The following is a 16936-nucleotide window of genomic DNA, read 5'->3' as shown; positions in this document are numbered from 1 at the left end:
CAGTCATACCAAAGAGAAAGAGTTTCTACATTTACTGATAAAATAATAATTACTCCATCTTAATTACATCATCTTAAAAGATAACGATCTGAGAAATTTCAAGGGCTGGTCATTTTCGTAACATCAGATAGTGATTCATAAGACTTATGAGGCATAACAAAGCGGGTTATATTTGCAGCTTAAGAGGAAGTGCTACCTGAGAAGCTTGACTCAGGGTATAATAGTATTGTGTATTTCCTGAGCTAACAACAGTCGCCTCCGCTTTGACAGATAATCTCAACTCATCCTAAAATCACACACAGTTTCAGGATACCGTCATGATACTTAGCAGAATGCCTTTCGGAAGATATACAGTTCTCTAATGTGAATCGGAGTGTATGTCAACCAACGAGAGCCTCAGATTACCCAGCTGCTGGTTTGCTAAATTATCCTAGCTAGCTCATAAGCTAAATCGCTAGCTATCTAGCTATTAACCAGCTTTCTGTCGTTGGCTAAACGTTAGCTGCGTTTACCAAACAGGTTGTATGTAAGTGACAGCTTGGCTGCCTGTTATTCCGGACAACTAAACTGAAAACAGAAAGGGTAAGAGGAGTTTCGTATCTGTAACGCTTTAACCTTAGCTGTCATATTTATTTGTGATGTGTCCTGAGGACAACATTGGTCCTGTCTTAGTGCGGGGGAGAAAACAACGTCGATGTAACGTTAGCGGTATTAAATATGAGATGACCACGTGTTTTTGATATTATAACGAGGTTATAGGTGACAAGGAGTGGTTTACTTTTGTTTACGGTGTAAACAAATATGTTAAACGTTGTGTCTCAGTCGAGCTCCGTGCCTCATGGTATTGGGGATGACGTAATGTTTTCCTCCCGTTCACCGGTACCTGTGTGAAGGTCTGCAGCGCGAGGAAGAGTACTGACGCTTCACGTGTGTGTCATTGGACAAAGCCTGTCAGGGGGTCAGGGGGTCACAGGGCCTCCAAACACACAGGGAGTCTCTGAGGATTTTGGCGAGAGATCAAACTGAAAGTGAAAGTTGTTGTCTCTGGCCGTCTAACGGGGATGAGGCGTGCTACGCCATGCGCCCTTACCTAAATGATGAATCCAGGCGTTGTTATTTGTACAGTTTAATGGCGTTCTGTATTTAATACCGTGTGTATGTGTGTTTCTGCAGGGATGGTGCAGCCCCAACCCGATGGCCCAATGCAGTGGGATATGTCAGGAGAGGAGAGTGGAGGGGCCCTCAGGGTCCCACCAGAGCTGGCTGCCAATGAAGTGGTGACTCGGTTGCTGTGTGATAACCAGCAGCTCAGAGGTAAGACATGTTCCCATGATTAGAAGAAATAATGCAATATTTACTCAACCTAAAGCACAGTGTGTCTCAGCAGTTGGTTGATCTGGGCATTATTGATGGAATCACACACCCGATTAACAATGGCACAACAGGATATGGTGATAATGGTGGACCACTAAATGGAGATTTTAAACTATTGTTTCAATAAACAATAAACACTAAATAATATTGGTTTAATCTGTGCCCCCTAGTGTTTACATGTACCTATTCTTGGAGTTATGTCTTTGTGTCTCTCTGGATGACATGCCAGTCTCCTTCCTCTCCTCTTACCTTCACTCTTCTGTCTCCAGAGGCTTTGCGGCGGAGCAACCTCGCGCTACGTCAGCGCTGTGAGGAGATGGAGGGATGGCAACGAAGGACAAGAGAGGAAAGAGAATTTCTCAGTTGTCGTTTCCATGAGGCCAGGGCCCTGGTGGAGAGGCTGGCCCAGGAGAACCAGTCCTTACAGAGTCTGGTGAATGGACCAGCTTCCTCCTCTAGCCACTGCTGCAGCTCCAGCCAAACTGAAGACCTGCAGGGACGCCCAGCGAGGAACGGTCCGCTCGAAGGACCACAGGTTAGCTAGTTGAGATTCACACATCCGCTTCCTCATATTTACACACTGTCAGGTGTTTTGACATTTTAACATAATAGTTGCACCATTACATAGTTCCCACTGTTATATTTTATAATCCTCTATGAGATTTGTATTAACACAATAAAAGGCGGAGAGAGAAAGAATAAAGGGGTAAGAGAAGGACAAAAACAAGCAAGTAAGGGAGACAGATGGTTTTCCTTCTACTACATCTTATCTTTTTCACGCTCTTTTCAGTTGGCAAATATCAAAACTCTGCTGAGTCTCAGCCTATAAATGTTTGTTCTGTCCCCTCTTTCTCTTTTTCATTTTTCCAGCCAAACTCACAATAAAGTTGTGCTCATTAACCAGTGGCTCTTCCCAAGCTGCTGCACTGATGATCAAATCATTAGTGTCAGATCATGGCATCTGACAAATAAACATTGACACAAGTTAATGGCAGCAGAGGAGCAGTGACATTGCCCTTACTGACATTTAAAATGATCACAGAGAAAGCCGATGGCAAAAGGCTGTCATCTGTTACTACATCTAAATGAGCAAACTTGCAAAATGTCAGGGAAAATGCTGTGAAACCACAGTAGAACCACATATTCTGAAGAGTAGAGTCTCTGCTTCCAAAACCTTTCCAGTGGACATTGGACTCACTTATGTCTGCTGTGTCTTTCAGACTCTGGATCAGAGGGAGAGGAAGAGAGTTGAGGAGATGGATCAACACACACAGACAACACCACCTCGCAGCCTGGTAAGGTGTATAACTCTGTTTTTAGTTTTGATGTCTTTGTTTATTTTTCGTCTAACAGGTATGTCCATGTGTCTAGGGAGATGCGAGTGTGCATAGCTCCTTGAGTAGCATCTTCCCCTCTCCCCCTCCCTCATTTTCAGAGGCACAGGGGGAGGTAATGGGCAGGGAAAATGGCCAGGTGAGACTGCTGATGGCATCCCGATCCCACCAATCAGATCCCGACTTAATTTAATTCGTTTAAATTTCTAAGTTTTCACCCCACCTCATCTGTCATCGCATTCAGGCAGGCCAGAAATCTTGACTTCCTACTCGGAAAAAAATGCCACTGGACAGCCTGTGAGCTCAGAGTGACACTGACCACTGTGCAGTGTTTTAAAAATAACACCAGCTGCATTCCACTTCCGAGCAGGAACACGGAGTTGAATGGCGGTTGGGCACCAAAGATTTCTTTGCTTCTTGCTTTGAATGGAGCACAGTCTTAATGCACAGGTGTTGGCACTGTTAATACCCACCAATATATTCCTGTTTACAACCCCTCTCTGCTTCTGGTGTATGTTTTGTGCATCTTGGTGCATTTCTACTCTTTTGCCTGATTACTCTGTCCTCTGGTCCAGAGTAACGCGGTCTGTCTGTCTTCACTTTCCTCCCGTCATCGTGACTTCCTGCATCCATTCATCTCTGCGTCTTTCACGTTCACATGCTTCTCCGCAGCCTGTGGAAAGTCCAAACGGGTTCCTGCAGTTCCTGAAGACCCATAAAGAAGAATTTGAGGAAATGATGAGAGAGCTGAGGAGGAAGAACGAAGAGCTGGAGAGGGAAAGAGACGAAGGCGAGAAAGAGAGAGAGCAGATGCGTCGCTGCATTGACCAGCTACGAGCCAAACTGGCCCAGGCACAGGTAACACCGTGATCCACACGTGTAGAAATTCTACCTGAGGAAGCAGTGCACTGATGTTGGACTACAGCTGAGCAGGATATACACACCTGTGCTTGATGACTGTGGCAATGTATATCGGGGCAAACATCACAGGCCTCCTTAAGCTTTCCAGAAAAACTTTAATTTTACATAAATCTGCCTTTAACACTTATCTCTCAGGCTCAGTGAAGCTAACACAGAAAGTACCCAGCTGGATTAGCTGTGGTTGATCACTGCATAGGAATCTGCTTCTGGAGAAACTAACCAGACAAACTGCTTAGGTTTAAAATGGTACTCCAGAAGTTAAGTGTAAACTGGTGAATTATTGTACACACAGCCATGACGTTGAGGGACTCATAAGAGACTCACTTAAAAAGAAGTGGTTCAAATCAAAGCAGCAAAGGCCCAATACATCCTGAATCTCAGTGCCTAGGATGGGTCAAGCTCCAGAAACACTGGATTCTACATTTCCCATAATGCAATTAACAGCCTCTTTTCATTAGACCAGGGGCCACCTGCTATATTTATTCAAGGGCCAGAATTTTTCTAAGACACTGTGGGGGACAATAACAGAGGGAAATATTCTAGAATACGCCCTCAGACCTCTGCCCAGGAGGCAGTTCACTGAGCAGTGATGGTTCAAATCTGTGATTGTGGAAACATAATTGCAGGAACCAGGAAGAAAAGCCTTTTGTTGTTTGTCAATCAGGCAGAAGTGTCCCTCTCAAAGAGTGAAGGTGATGTGGAAAACTGTGGTTTTAATGAAGAATGGATTGATACGTACCCATTCTTCATGCCAGCTGTCAGTAAATCTAAAACCGTATGTCTCATTTGCACTGAGACAGTTGCTGTTGCTAAAGACTGTAGTCTCAGACGTCACCATTACACGAGGAGTGCAACTTTCACTGAGTCATACCCTGATCAGTCAGAGGCCCCCCACAGAAAAACAGCCGCCCTGAAAGCTGGACTTTCCCATGCCCGTGGAGTTATTCAGCAAACTTTAACTGAACGAGAGAGGCAAGACGTGCCTCTCTTCAGGCCGTCTGGGGTCTCCCCAAACGTAACAAACCATTTTACGCTGCTGAGCTAACCAACCAGGGTCTGCTGAGCTAACACACTTCACTGTATTCAGCTGCTTGTGAATGATGTCTCTGTGACCAGTAGAGATGTTATGATTGTGGGTAGACAGGAGAATCAGCTGCCTTATCTAAAGACCTGTATCAATGTTTCCACAGACGAGCAATGTCGCTGAGGAGGCTGTTCAACATCGCTCTGAGGCACAGCACACCTCTGACTGGTATGATGCATTTTCCCATCTAATACAAAATACTTCAGTGCATTGTTTGAAGCTAACAGCACTAAACTTAACTTTCTGTGTTTAACTAGTTGTAATTATCAGCTTTTTAACCTAGCGATGTTTAATTCATCTTAACTATATGCTGTATGTTCAGAAGATTCTTCTCTGTGGTATAGGGACACCACATTTATTTCAGCGTTTCTTCTGCTTAATAAAACCCTCACTCTGGAGATATCCTCTTCCTCCTCCTCCCTCTCTTTCTGTTTCCCTTTCCAGCTCTAGCCTGGCTAAACTCACAGAGCAGCTTCAGGCCACACAGGGCAGGTGAGCCCACAGCTCTGTGTGGCTTCCTCTTTCTCACTGTGTGCACGTCTGCTGTCCATACCTCTGTCTCCTCCTCTTACTTTTTTAACCCCGTTTGTTTCTTGTATGTGGTTTTGTTTTGTTTTAAATTTTTTGTTTTTTACTTGTGGCATTTTTAATTGTTTTTTCTAGTATTATTAAACTATCAGTCATAAGAGTGTGGAATTTAATCTTCAAAGCTGCAGTTGCTGTCTTTACTTGAAGAGATTAAAAGATGCCTTTTGCTAGCTTACCTTCAGATATTTTTGGGGAAATCCAAACATGCAGGAAACGATTTGTCACTTTATTATAGGGCTGAATGATTTGAGGAAAGCACTTAATTGTGTTTTCTCTAAAAAATAGTGTGATTTAAATTGCCATTATTTTCCAGAATTAGACTGAAGGCCTGTATTTGTCGTCTTCATAGTTCTAAGCCACATGCATTTCAACCTTTAGCCTTTAGTAATTCATCAGATTAAGATTTTAGATTGAAAACATAGGATTATTTTAATGCATTGTGATGAAAGAAGCAGTTAAAATCAGCTCCCCTGTTACTACATCAGTAATATTGATCCATTCCCACTGCAGTGTCACACTGACAGGGGCCATTAAATGTTCAGTGTGTGTATATACTGGAATGTGTGAGTGCTGATGTTATCTGACAGTTGTGGTTCGGTTTTTTTCTGTAGGTATCGAGAGCTGGAGGAGAAGCTCGATTACCTGCAGAAGAGTTCAGCTCAGCGTGACAGAACTGAAGCTCTGCTCAAACAGAAGGACAAGGACTGTGCTCAGGTATGGACTGTGACAGCTCACACTCCTCCAGTGACTGATGCTATGAAGATAAAGAAGGTGGCGCTCTTTAATATCAACAGTCAACCTGATACCTTAACATGTTTTGCATTTTTGCAGCTGGCCAAGGACTGTGAGGCTCTGAAAGCTCAAGCAACTTCTCTGTTAGGAGAACTGAATGAGAGACAGAGCTGCCTGGAGAAAAGCGAGCATGAACGTAAAAACCTGGAAGAAAAGTAAGCTGTCACTTCACGTCAGCATATACATATATTTACATGGAGAAGAGTTTGCTCTGTGTTCATTGGTTGGTGTGTGTGTGTGTTTGATCATGTGTATCTCTTTCTTTTTTCTTGTGTGTAGGCTTGGCAATAAGCTGAAGGCCCTGCAGGTGGCAGAGCGGGAGCTGGAGCAGCAGAAGAAGCAGCATCATGTGGCCATGGACAAGCTGCTGCTACAGAAACAGAGCCTGGAGCAGGCCCTGAAGACCGAGAGACACGTCGTCACAGAGGAGAAGTGGGTTCAAGACACACACACACACACTGGGAAAGGAGTGTCCCAGCTGGTTATTGAATGTCTGCACTGTTATGAAACTTAGACAGACTGATGTGTCGTGTGTGTGCCACAGTGTTTGTCATATTGTATTAAACATTCAGTGAACAGAAAAGTAAAATCTCCTGTAACTCCTGCACCATGTTGGATCATCAGAGCTGCTGAAGTCCCAAAAAATAGATTTCTTTTTTCCTTTTTCATTTATCTTGCCTGTGCAAGATAAATGAACTTCTTTACCAAAGATAAATAAAAAAAACAGGACTTCAGGGCTTCATAATAATGTATAACACTTGTAATTCAGTTTTTGTATTCACCGCTGTTACCTGAGGTTTGGTGTTTTATACTTTATGGAAAAATTCTCTTCCCCCTTTTTTTTTTTCTCAGAAAAAAACTGACTCAGCTGCAGCATGCCTACACCTGCCTCTTTAGAGACTACGATTCCAAACTGAAGAGTGAGGTAAAAACGCATTTCAACATCTATTTATCCTCATTAGTTTTGCCATTCAGCTTACAGATACACAGTTATATATTTATGTGTGTGTGTGTGTTGTGTGTTTTGTGTTTTTTTCCAGGGAGGAGATCTGTGCAGCCGACTCGAGGAGGCAGAGCGAGCTCTGGCCCTGAAGCAGGATTTGATCGATAAACTGAAGGAAGAGGTGGAGCAACAGAAAGGCTCACTGGAGACTGTTCCTGTCCTCACTGCACAGGTACGATCAGTTTATTGGTTTCTTTCTGAGACAGGCATCACATCACTCCTCACACACATTGCAGGGCACACACCACGTGTTCTCACCACTGAAGTTAGGGCACTTCATCTGACTTCTGCTTTCTCGGTTTTCACTGTATGATTGTTTCTGTGGCTTTCAAGGTCTTTGAGTGAGACTGCCTCTACACTACACTATGTCATTTTTAAGACAAAGTTTTTGTATGAGAACGACTTGTGTCCACACTAGAACTTCCGGGTCATTTTAGTAGAGACCTCTGTCTACAGTGAAACACTGGAACAACATAAGAACGGCTAAATCTCCTCTTTTCATGTGGTGAACAACAAATTAGCATCACAGCTAGCACCTGGTAAGGAGTGGGACAGACAGCCCAGCCCCACTGCTTTATATTTGCAGCACAGTCTGACAGAATCATCATAAATAAAAAAGCTGCGCTGTATCAAATCAACATTTAAAATGAGTTGTTTCCGTTCAGCCTCCTCCTGCTTTCCTCCTGTGGTCACCTACACTGTGTTGTAATTCAGCCAAACTCACAATATAGTTGTTCTCCTTTATGTACTTTTCTGTTGTTGCTTTTCAGCTGAATGAGTATGAAATGATGATTTAATTGTATCTCATAAATACTAACCGTTAACCAACAGCTGCTGCTGCTTCAGGTCCAGTAAAATGAAAAGTATCTTAGGATAATTCGATTTAGAATTCATCTCCAAAGAGGATGGAGAGCAGTGGAAACAAAAGAAGTTTTTAAGGCCCTGCAGTGGAAAAGGCCTAAATCTCAGGTTATAGTAGAAAGGAATGATGTTGCACAATATGTTATCTGGCCAGGTCAGAAACCAGAGGCATTTATATCTGTTCCAAACAGCCACACTAGCTTATGTGAATGTCAGATTGTTGGTTTACAGACGTACACAAATACTGTAGCAGTCACATGCACATCTTCACATGTTTTTGTAATACAGATACATTGAAATGAAACAAAATGGCTGCCGTTGGACAAAGTCAAATCCCCCTCCCTCTCTCACTGTCTTTGTGTTTGGTCAGGCTGAGATCTACAAGGGAGATTTCCTAGCAGAGCGAGAGGCAAGAGAGAAGCTGAACCAGAAGAAGGAGGAGCTGCAGGAGCAGCTGACTCAGGCCCTGTCTGAGATTGAGAGGCTCAAAAAGGAAGCTGCGTCACGGTAATAAATGAATAACACATGCCCATTTCAGTTATGATAACTATTCATGCCCTGTAGGTATGGGAACGATTTATGGAAAGTTTATGCACCAGTCACACAGCTCAGTGTGTGTTGCTGTGTGTTCCTTTTTCTTTCTTTTTTTTTTTTTTTTTTTTTATGAGATAAGTTCAAATCTCTCTTCACCCAGTTTTTGATCTGGGGTTACATGGTCCTTGTGTGCTGAATTTCCAATTACATTATCAAGACTGACAGGTCATATCTAAAGTCAGAGCCGTATCAATACTGTGTATGTGTTAGAAATATTGATATTTCTAGGCATTTGTTAAAGTGGAATTAAGCATGAATGTCATCTATGTTCACCTCTGTAGCGCAAGTATGGAAAAAATGAAGATGAGGCACATGGACGACTTTCCACCACGTGCCGCACTCATTCCTCCTCAGCCAGGTATATCACAACCAACCAACCCACACACACCCACACACACACGCACAAATTCACACTTTCCAAATAACGTGCACATACATTAGAAGTAATATTATTTTTTAGTTTAATTTTTTAGTTTAATTTTATTTTTTAAAGTCCCTCATGCTTCCATCATCAGGAGGCTAAAAAATACAATTTGGTTCTGCTGATTTGATCCAGAGATCAAGTAGCAATGCTACACTGTAAAAATATTGACTTGATGATGGAGATGCTACACACAGTAGACTGAAGTTGTACAAAATATAATGTTTGAAGTAAACACACAATCTAACAATAATAGTAACAGAGATAAACTGTCTGAAAATGTTTCAGTAGAAGAACCATTTACATTTTAACAATAAATCACTGTATGGTGAGTAAGGCTTTTGGAGCTGTAGAGATCACAAACAGAGCAGACAGAGTGAGTGTTAGACTTAAATTCACCAGGTGGCCACAAACACGACTCCAGTAGGTTGATAATGTCGCTCTGTGTCTGCTGGATGTGAAAACACGCAGCTGTTAGCAACACCTGCCAGTTGTATGTAGTGTTTACAGCTTGTTCTGCTGCCCCCAAGTGGCCAAAAAAATCTGTTAATACTACTTTAATACTGTTTTATATCCTGTTGATTAGTTCAGTTCTTTCTTTAAAAAAAGAGAAATGTATTCATAAATATATTTTTTACCAGTTTTTATTCTTTCTCCTTCGCCTTAGGTGTGTTCCCTGGTGCGGCTTTTAACACGGTGCCCCCTGCCCCCTCATTCCGTAATCAGGGTTTGGTACCAATCGGTGATCAAGGGGCAGCTGGATCTGAGGAGGTGCCAGATTTATGTTGTCCTAAGTGCAAGTACCAGGCTCCAGATATGGACACACTGCAGATACACGTCATGGACTGTATACAGTAACAAGAGCATAATTCATCACACACACACACACACGCAGGTTTATGCATACAGTTTATTTACATTTTTGACAGTCAGTGTATTTGCTGCCAGCTCTGAGCAGAGCTGTGAAAAACATGTTTGGTATTTGCACCTTACTCTCTCTGCCATGCAAACACACACAGACATGAATACATACTCTAGATCTTACTTATTTTAAATGTTGAATATATTGGAATCAGTCACCAATCCGATGACCGTATGAACAAGTGAAAAAAAAAAAAAAAAGAATGACAGCAAGATAATCAGCATGGTATTTTCCTCAGTCTGCTCCTCAGATTCTGTTTCTGCTGTAGCTTTTCCATTCCACCATCCATCCTTTTCTCCTCATCCTTTTTGTCTCCCAGCACCTGTTCTTTGAACCACTCACCCCCACCTACCTGTGCCTTACCCCTGGCACACTGATGCACATGTCCATCAGTTTTGTACATGATCCCCGGTTTTTGCCTCATTTCTAGTCTTTTTTTTTCACTCCAGTGGCATAATGGCAACTGAGGAGGTTAATGACACACCGGGGATACTCTGAGTGCATCATCCATGTTGTACACATCAAGTAATTACTGGTCCTAAAGTGATGATGACATAAAAAGTCACAGTTCACAGGGGTACATATCCCCACAGAGGAGAAAACACATGACAATGTGAATAACCTAGTGAGCTTTAAGTAACAAGGAATATTTAAATATGTTTTGGAAATAAATGTTGCTTGTCTACATTACCTCAAAACATGTATTATTATGTATTAGAGATGGATTTACTCTTATTGAAAAAAGTAGCCATTCTCTGTGTTCTGTGCCTGTGTACACCTCCGATCTCTGACCTGACCTAACCCGACACAGCCCTCTGTGCCCCTTCATTCTGTCTTATCTCTACCTGTGGCACCCAAATATTTATCTCTCTGAATGTAAGCACATTAAAGCTCCCTCACAGTTTGCGTGAATTTTGTCTGTAATAATAGATCATTCGGTGCAAGGAGTATTGTTTTGAACCTGTTGAAGATTTACAAAATAAAACAGACATTCATTAACCTTCTGTGTGTGTTCTGTCTTGTGTGTGTGTGTCCTGAGGGCAGTGCATGTGGAAAGAGACCACTGACGACGATCCCGGGGTTTTCTTTGAATTGTCTTTTTCTTTACAGCGGCCATATTTAATGCAGTTATCACATCATGCTTCAGGGTCTGACTTAATGATCCCACTGCTGATAAATGGAAAACGACTGGAAATGATGTATTGCGGTGATAGTCTTTACAACGGGAGCGGACAGTGACGCTGTACAACCGTCCTGTGATGCGTCAAGTTAAACAGCGAGACAGAGAGGAACCAGAAGTTACTACGCCTTCAAAATAAGACGTTTTCTCATATACCTTTGACGGCTGTGTCTTCGCTGCTGCTTGAAATTACATTTTCCTAATATAGTAGTATCTCAGGCTTAATGTTGTAAGTCATTTGGTGTAAGTGTTCAGTCAAGGATTTGTGAAACTCGTTCACTCTGAATTCACACGGTGAAACTCCGACAGGAAGTTGTTTCGGTTTGATGTTGGTAAACTTGACACCAGCCCCTTACGCAGCCCTCGCCGGACACACGCTCCATTCATCCTTGCGTCTTTATTTACCGGTGTACGCGACTGGCGTCGTGTGTTTGAAGTGGTCTTCAGACAGGCATGTCAGGCTCGACTTCCCCGCCTCCTTCGGCGGAGGCTGTGCGAACCGAGGGGTATTTTCCCCCCGGGTATAAGCCCTTCAAGCCCGAGGAGCACGGCCTGGAGCGCGGGTTCCGTCTCACAGCCTTTTCGGACCTAAAGGGATGAGGCTGCAAGGTCCCGCAGGAGGCTCTGCTCAAACTCCTGGCGGGACTGGAGCCGGACCGGGCCGACGGGACAGGGAAGGCCGGAGACCAAGCATCGGAGTTTGGCCAACAGTTGCCCGGCCCCCGACTCGGTAAGGAACAAATTCGGAGTTAGCAGAGTTCCCCTTCATGCCCCGAACACCTTGTTAGAAGCCCTGGCGGTTAATGTTAGTTAGCTAGCGGAACTGTTGCTAACCATGCTAGCTTGTGTTAACTCATACCGCAGCTCATTTGACAGGTTAGACGGCTATGGGGCAGTTAAAACAGTTAGTTTTAATAGCGTCTGGCTATAGAATTGGTTAACATATAAATTGCATGCAATCTTAAGTTAGCACTAAGCTAAGTCTTAAATGCAGATAAGAGATAATAGCTAGCTCAAGAAAAGGACGCAAGTTCCGCGAGTTGTCAAATCACTAAAGTGTCGGTATGATTCAGCAGGAACAATTTGGTGCTTTGAGTTCAAAGTTCATATTCGTGGTGAAACATTTCTTCTATTAAAGGAGTTTCGCAACCATGAGTGAAAGCGCTGCATTTAGTTTCATCTCTGTAGAAGCGTAGCAATCTCCATGACGTGGAAAGTGTTGTATGTAGTAACTGAGTGCAGTCATGTAATAATTGTCATCTTTATTAAAGTACACACACACAAACTACTAAAGTAGTACTAAAGTATAAAGTAGTAGTATTCTCATTCTCAACAGAAACTGAACACTTTGAATAAGTTCATATACATATATACATATACATATACATATACATATATATTCCCAGGTGTAGGAATGGACTGCTGTGTGATTCCCCTGCGACATGGAGGACTCTCACTGGTCCAGACCACAGACTTCTTCTACCCCCTGGTGGAGGATCCCTACATGATGGTGAGTTACTGGCAGGTGTTCCTCCTCATGAATCTCTGGCATACATGGGCTTTCTGCCACTGTTGGTAGGGAAACTCCCCAGGAAGCAAGGCCGTCCAAGCCCAGAAATATGTGGTGATACACTCATTTGCTTACTGTGTGGAAAAATACAAAAACATACCAACAGTCAGCCACACATGGTCACACTTTATCACCCACATGCAACTCAAATAATCACTTCTAATGTGGATGTGTAAGTGATCACGATGCTGCATATTTCAGGCACTATTTATGTTAGTATAATATTGTACTTTGTCACTCTCGTGTTCATAAAACAGACTAAAGTCCATGTGTTCACCACTGATGAACCTGACAGTGAAGGTTTCTGTCTGTTATTAACATATCTTAGAATACACCTTAATTTTCTTCTCATCTTCTCTGACTGAAATAATTGAATGGACAGATAATACACAGACTTTGGACCTACACCTCCTAAAATTTGGTTCCAACCTGAATCTCCTATGTTTAAAAATAATCACCAACAGCAGCAGTGCCAAAACTCTTCAAAGTTTTTTTTCCTGTCTTGACAAGTCTTTGCTCTCTGTGTCTCTCTCTGTCTGTCTCACAGGGCAGGATAGCATGTGCTAATGTCCTCAGTGATCTCTACGCCATGGGCATCACCGAGTGTGACAACATGCTGATGCTGTTGAGCGTCAGCCAGAAGATGAATGACAAGGTAGCATTATGTGTGTTTGTGTATGTATGTCTAATCCTAAGTGTGTATATGTTGATTTCTCTGAAGTGAACTAAAGTGTCTTGTCATGATTCAATCCTGTCTGTATGTGCATGTATAACACAGGACCGTGAGCGTGTGATGCCGCTGATGATTCAAGGGTTTCGAGACGCAGCAGAGGAGGGAGGAACATCTGTGACAGGCGGCCAGACTGTGATCAACCCCTGGATCATCATCGGGGGAGTAGCATCAGTGGTCTGCCAGCCTAACGAGTTCATCATGTGAGTCTGCTGAATCTGTGGCTCTGCATCTTTGTTAACTGCACTTTTTAACTGTGGATGAAATAATATCCATTGAAAGGACTTCCCCTCCTCACATACTCACACACAGTCTGAATCTTTGATTTGTCATGGTGTATTTTCTCGTGAAGTGTTTAAAATCACAGTTTTTGTGCACCCACCTCCGCCTCATGTAGTTCAACTTCTGTTAAAGATATCTCAGATTTCCCAGAATGCATTCCAGTAACCCCTCACAGAATATAAGGAGATGTATGGTCTTCACTGCGCAGTAACGATAAGTGTTTTTGTTTTTTTTTATTTTTTTCTCCAGGCCGGATGGCGCTGTACCAGGTGATGTCTTGGTTCTGACTAAACCTCTGGGGACACAGGTGGCTGTGAACGCTCACCAGTGGCTCGATCAGGTCAGTCCCTCAGCTCTGCTCACGTGAACATTATCTGGAGTGTTGTTATTATACACTGACACTTTCCTTCCTGTTTATATATCTGTCTCACCAGCCTGAAAGGTGGAACAAGATCAAGCTTGTTGTCACCAAAGAGGAAGTTAAGGAGGCCTATCAAGAAGCCATGTTCTCCATGGCAACACTAAACCGCACAGGTACACTACATTTTGGTCACTATGTACTGAACAGGCATCGCTAGTCAAGGAAATGTATTTACAATTTCATTGACAGCCAATAAGATCTGGTTCTATGTGGTTCCACAGCACAAATGATCCAAAACAAATGGCAGCTTGACTGAACATGAGCTGGCCTGTGCCTGCTTTTTAAGATTTGGTCCACCTGAGGACTATCTGTGTCTCTTTGTTAGTCCATTCTGGTTCATATTCATGTTTTGGTCTCCAGCGGCAGGCCTAATGCACAAGTTCCAAGCCCACGCTGCAACGGACGTGACAGGCTTTGGGTTGCTGGGGCACGCCAACAACCTGGCGGCACAGCAACGAAACGAGGTGGCCTTTGTCATCCACAACCTTCCAATCATAGCCAAGATGACGGCCATCAGTAAAGCCTGTGGAAACATGTTCAGCCTGGTTCAGGGGAGATCAGCTGAGACTTCAGGTATGAGCTCTGAGATTAACACGCAATACATGTCCTTGTCGTAAACTTGTTTTGTTGCAAACAATTGATTTGATGTTTGATATATATGTGGTTGAAGCCAATGTCATCATTTTAGGATTAAAAGTGATTCTCCATCTGAAAGATCCCTCTTCCTCTGCTTCCCCTCAGGTGGTCTGCTGGTGTGTCTGCCCAGAGAGCAGGCGGCTAAGTTTTGCTCAGAGATGAAGAGCCAGAGCTCCGGAGCTGGAGGTCAGGGGGCGGCGGGTGGAGCGTGGATAATCGGAATTGTGGAGAAAGGTGACCGCCACGCTCGCATCATTGACAAGCCCCGCATTATCGAGGTTCCGCCACGAGGAAGCCAGGCAGCCAATCAGGACAACAGCTCCACCAGCCCTGCTCCCAGCCCCAATTTGTCATAGACACTGCGGCTTCTCTGACACTGGTCCATCAGGTGGTGTGTGTGTGAGTGTGAGTGTGAGTGTGAGTGTGTGCGTGTCGTGTTGCTGTCCATCTCGTCGCCCTTTTCAGTCAAAATTTTGAGAGCACACAGACCACAATCACTGTCATCTTTTCCAGTGGGAGAAGGAATGGACAGCATGCACTGTTATTTATCCATATTTGGAAGGAGCTGATTAAAGAAGCGTACCTTTCACCATTTTGGAATGAAATGCAATTGAGATGTAAATTCAGGGTAGTATGCTGTACTGCACTCCTCACCTTTTCTTTTTCCCCTCTCCTAATCCATACACTTCATTGACTTTATATACTAAAAAAAAAAAGTCTTTGGAAATAATTCTTGAGAGAAAACATTCCACATCTATTTTGCCAAATTCAGCAAAAAATGAAAATTGTGTAATTGAGAAAATGTGTGTGTGTGTGTGTATATTTTATCATTTGACTGGGGTGCTTTGCTGTGGGGGCGTGGGGTGGAGGTTTATCTTCACTGTTTATTTTTTGAAGTGGATGATGTCAATGTCTCATGTTGGTGAATGTATCGTGGAAAAGAAATAGTTCATCGGCCCTGGCACCTGGCTCTGCCCACACGGTCCAGAGGAAGGCTTGAGCAGCTTCCTTTGGACCAGCTGGGCGGTGTTCAGACTGTCCGTCTCTGTCAGCTGATTGACCGTCCAGCACCAAGTCCCTCCCACCCTTCCTTTTTATGAAGCTCTGCCTTTGAAACCCCGGCCAGCGGGGGTAGGTGGAGTGGATGTTTGCCTTTGGATCGGGGTTGGACTCCGACTGCTGGAGGTCTGAAGCTGTGTTTGTAGATTTCCTTTCCTCAATCAATAAAACCATCATCAACTCTGACTGAAACACTGTTTGGGTGTTATGTGAGTATAATACTGAATGGAGCATCACTGATTGCACCTGTGGTTTTCCTCCAATGACACGTCAGTATGTTTGCCATGAAAAGAAAAATATTACTGTAATATATACAAAAATATTTATATTCTATATTCTTACAGCCCGCTAATAACTTCACAGAGCAAGTTTCCTAAAAAACAAAGTGTTTAAAAATCCTGTCGGTTCAGTTAAGAGTCAACCCCCAACACTGTCAGCAGCAGTAATCCTGCCTGGCAGTGTGCTGAGAACACTGAGCACCCTGGACAGCTCCCCAGTCTGTGGCAGTGCCAGGACCAGCACGACGGGCAAGGCAGGATGTTAAAGGGCCACTCCACCAATTTTACTCATGAAGCTCCGTTGGCTGCTCTTGAGGAATAGTATTCAGTCTGTGTATAATGTCTTCTCTGGCTCTTAAACACCACCTCGACCTTTTGTGCTAAACAATGTATCATTCCTGGTTACATATGGAATAATAGCAGTTAAAGGAAAAAAGTCATAGGTGTGTCTGTGTCTGATTGACAGGAGCCTAACAACAGAAACAGTCAGCCCCACAACTGTCTTCAGATTCTATACATAACCCTGATGGGACTGTGAGACAACAACTTTTTAACACAAAGTTGTCATCACCAGGCAGGGAGGAGGATTTAGCAAAAAAAAGACTATCAACTTGGGAATAGTAGGATCCATTGTTTTTGGAGCTTGAACTATTGTAGGGACTAAAGGGAGGGACCGCTCCACCTGTGTGGCACAGATTTAGATCATTCTCTTTAAAAGTCCTCCAACTCATGTACTTTAAATCACTGTGGTACACCTTTAAGATCTGCCAGCTGAACTAGAGACGAGGATGCAAATGACTGTACACTGATCCATTCAGTCCCAAACCTTTGTTCACTGTCAGGTTGCCTGAAGATGCCTGTCTGGAGCGACGTCATGCAAAATCAT

At 43.4% G+C, this 16936-nt stretch overlaps 2 protein-coding genes across 3 annotated transcripts; both read left to right on the top strand.

Annotated features, from left to right (window-relative positions):
* Positions 1–240: 240 nt before the first annotated feature.
* Positions 241–10898, top strand: ikbkg (inhibitor of nuclear factor kappa B kinase regulatory subunit gamma). 2 transcript variants are annotated; one of them, XM_041060329.1, is made up of 15 exons: positions 241–582; positions 1174–1314; positions 1644–1909; positions 2595–2669; positions 2746–2847; positions 3381–3566; positions 4820–4881; positions 5913–6015; positions 6133–6248; positions 6373–6525; positions 6946–7018; positions 7134–7268; positions 8328–8464; positions 8833–8909; positions 9640–10898. In XM_041060329.1, the coding sequence occupies exons 2-15, from the start codon at positions 1176–1178 to the stop codon at positions 9828–9830; spliced, it is 1815 nt and encodes a 604-aa protein (XP_040916263.1). In that variant the 5' UTR covers positions 241–582; positions 1174–1175; the 3' UTR covers positions 9831–10898. The 2 variants fall into 2 exon arrangements, with proteins under 2 accessions (XP_040916263.1, XP_040916273.1); XM_041060339.1 differs by lacking the exon at positions 2746–2847.
* Positions 10899–11412: 514 nt separating this feature from the next.
* Positions 11413–15958, top strand: sephs3 (selenophosphate synthetase 3). Its single transcript, XM_041064719.1, has 8 exons — positions 11413–11804; positions 12481–12584; positions 13192–13299; positions 13423–13577; positions 13906–13996; positions 14091–14190; positions 14438–14650; positions 14819–15958. The coding sequence occupies exons 1-8, from the start codon at positions 11528–11530 to the stop codon at positions 15067–15069; spliced, it is 1299 nt and encodes a 432-aa protein (XP_040920653.1). The 5' UTR covers positions 11413–11527; the 3' UTR covers positions 15070–15958.
* Positions 15959–16936: the final 978 nt, after the last annotated feature.

Source organism: Toxotes jaculatrix, chromosome 2, assembly GCF_017976425.1.
Source record: "Toxotes jaculatrix isolate fToxJac2 chromosome 2, fToxJac2.pri, whole genome shotgun sequence".
NCBI classification, from domain to species: domain Eukaryota; kingdom Metazoa; phylum Chordata; class Actinopteri; family Toxotidae; genus Toxotes; species Toxotes jaculatrix.
This window is presented reverse-complemented; position numbering and strand designations above follow the sequence as displayed.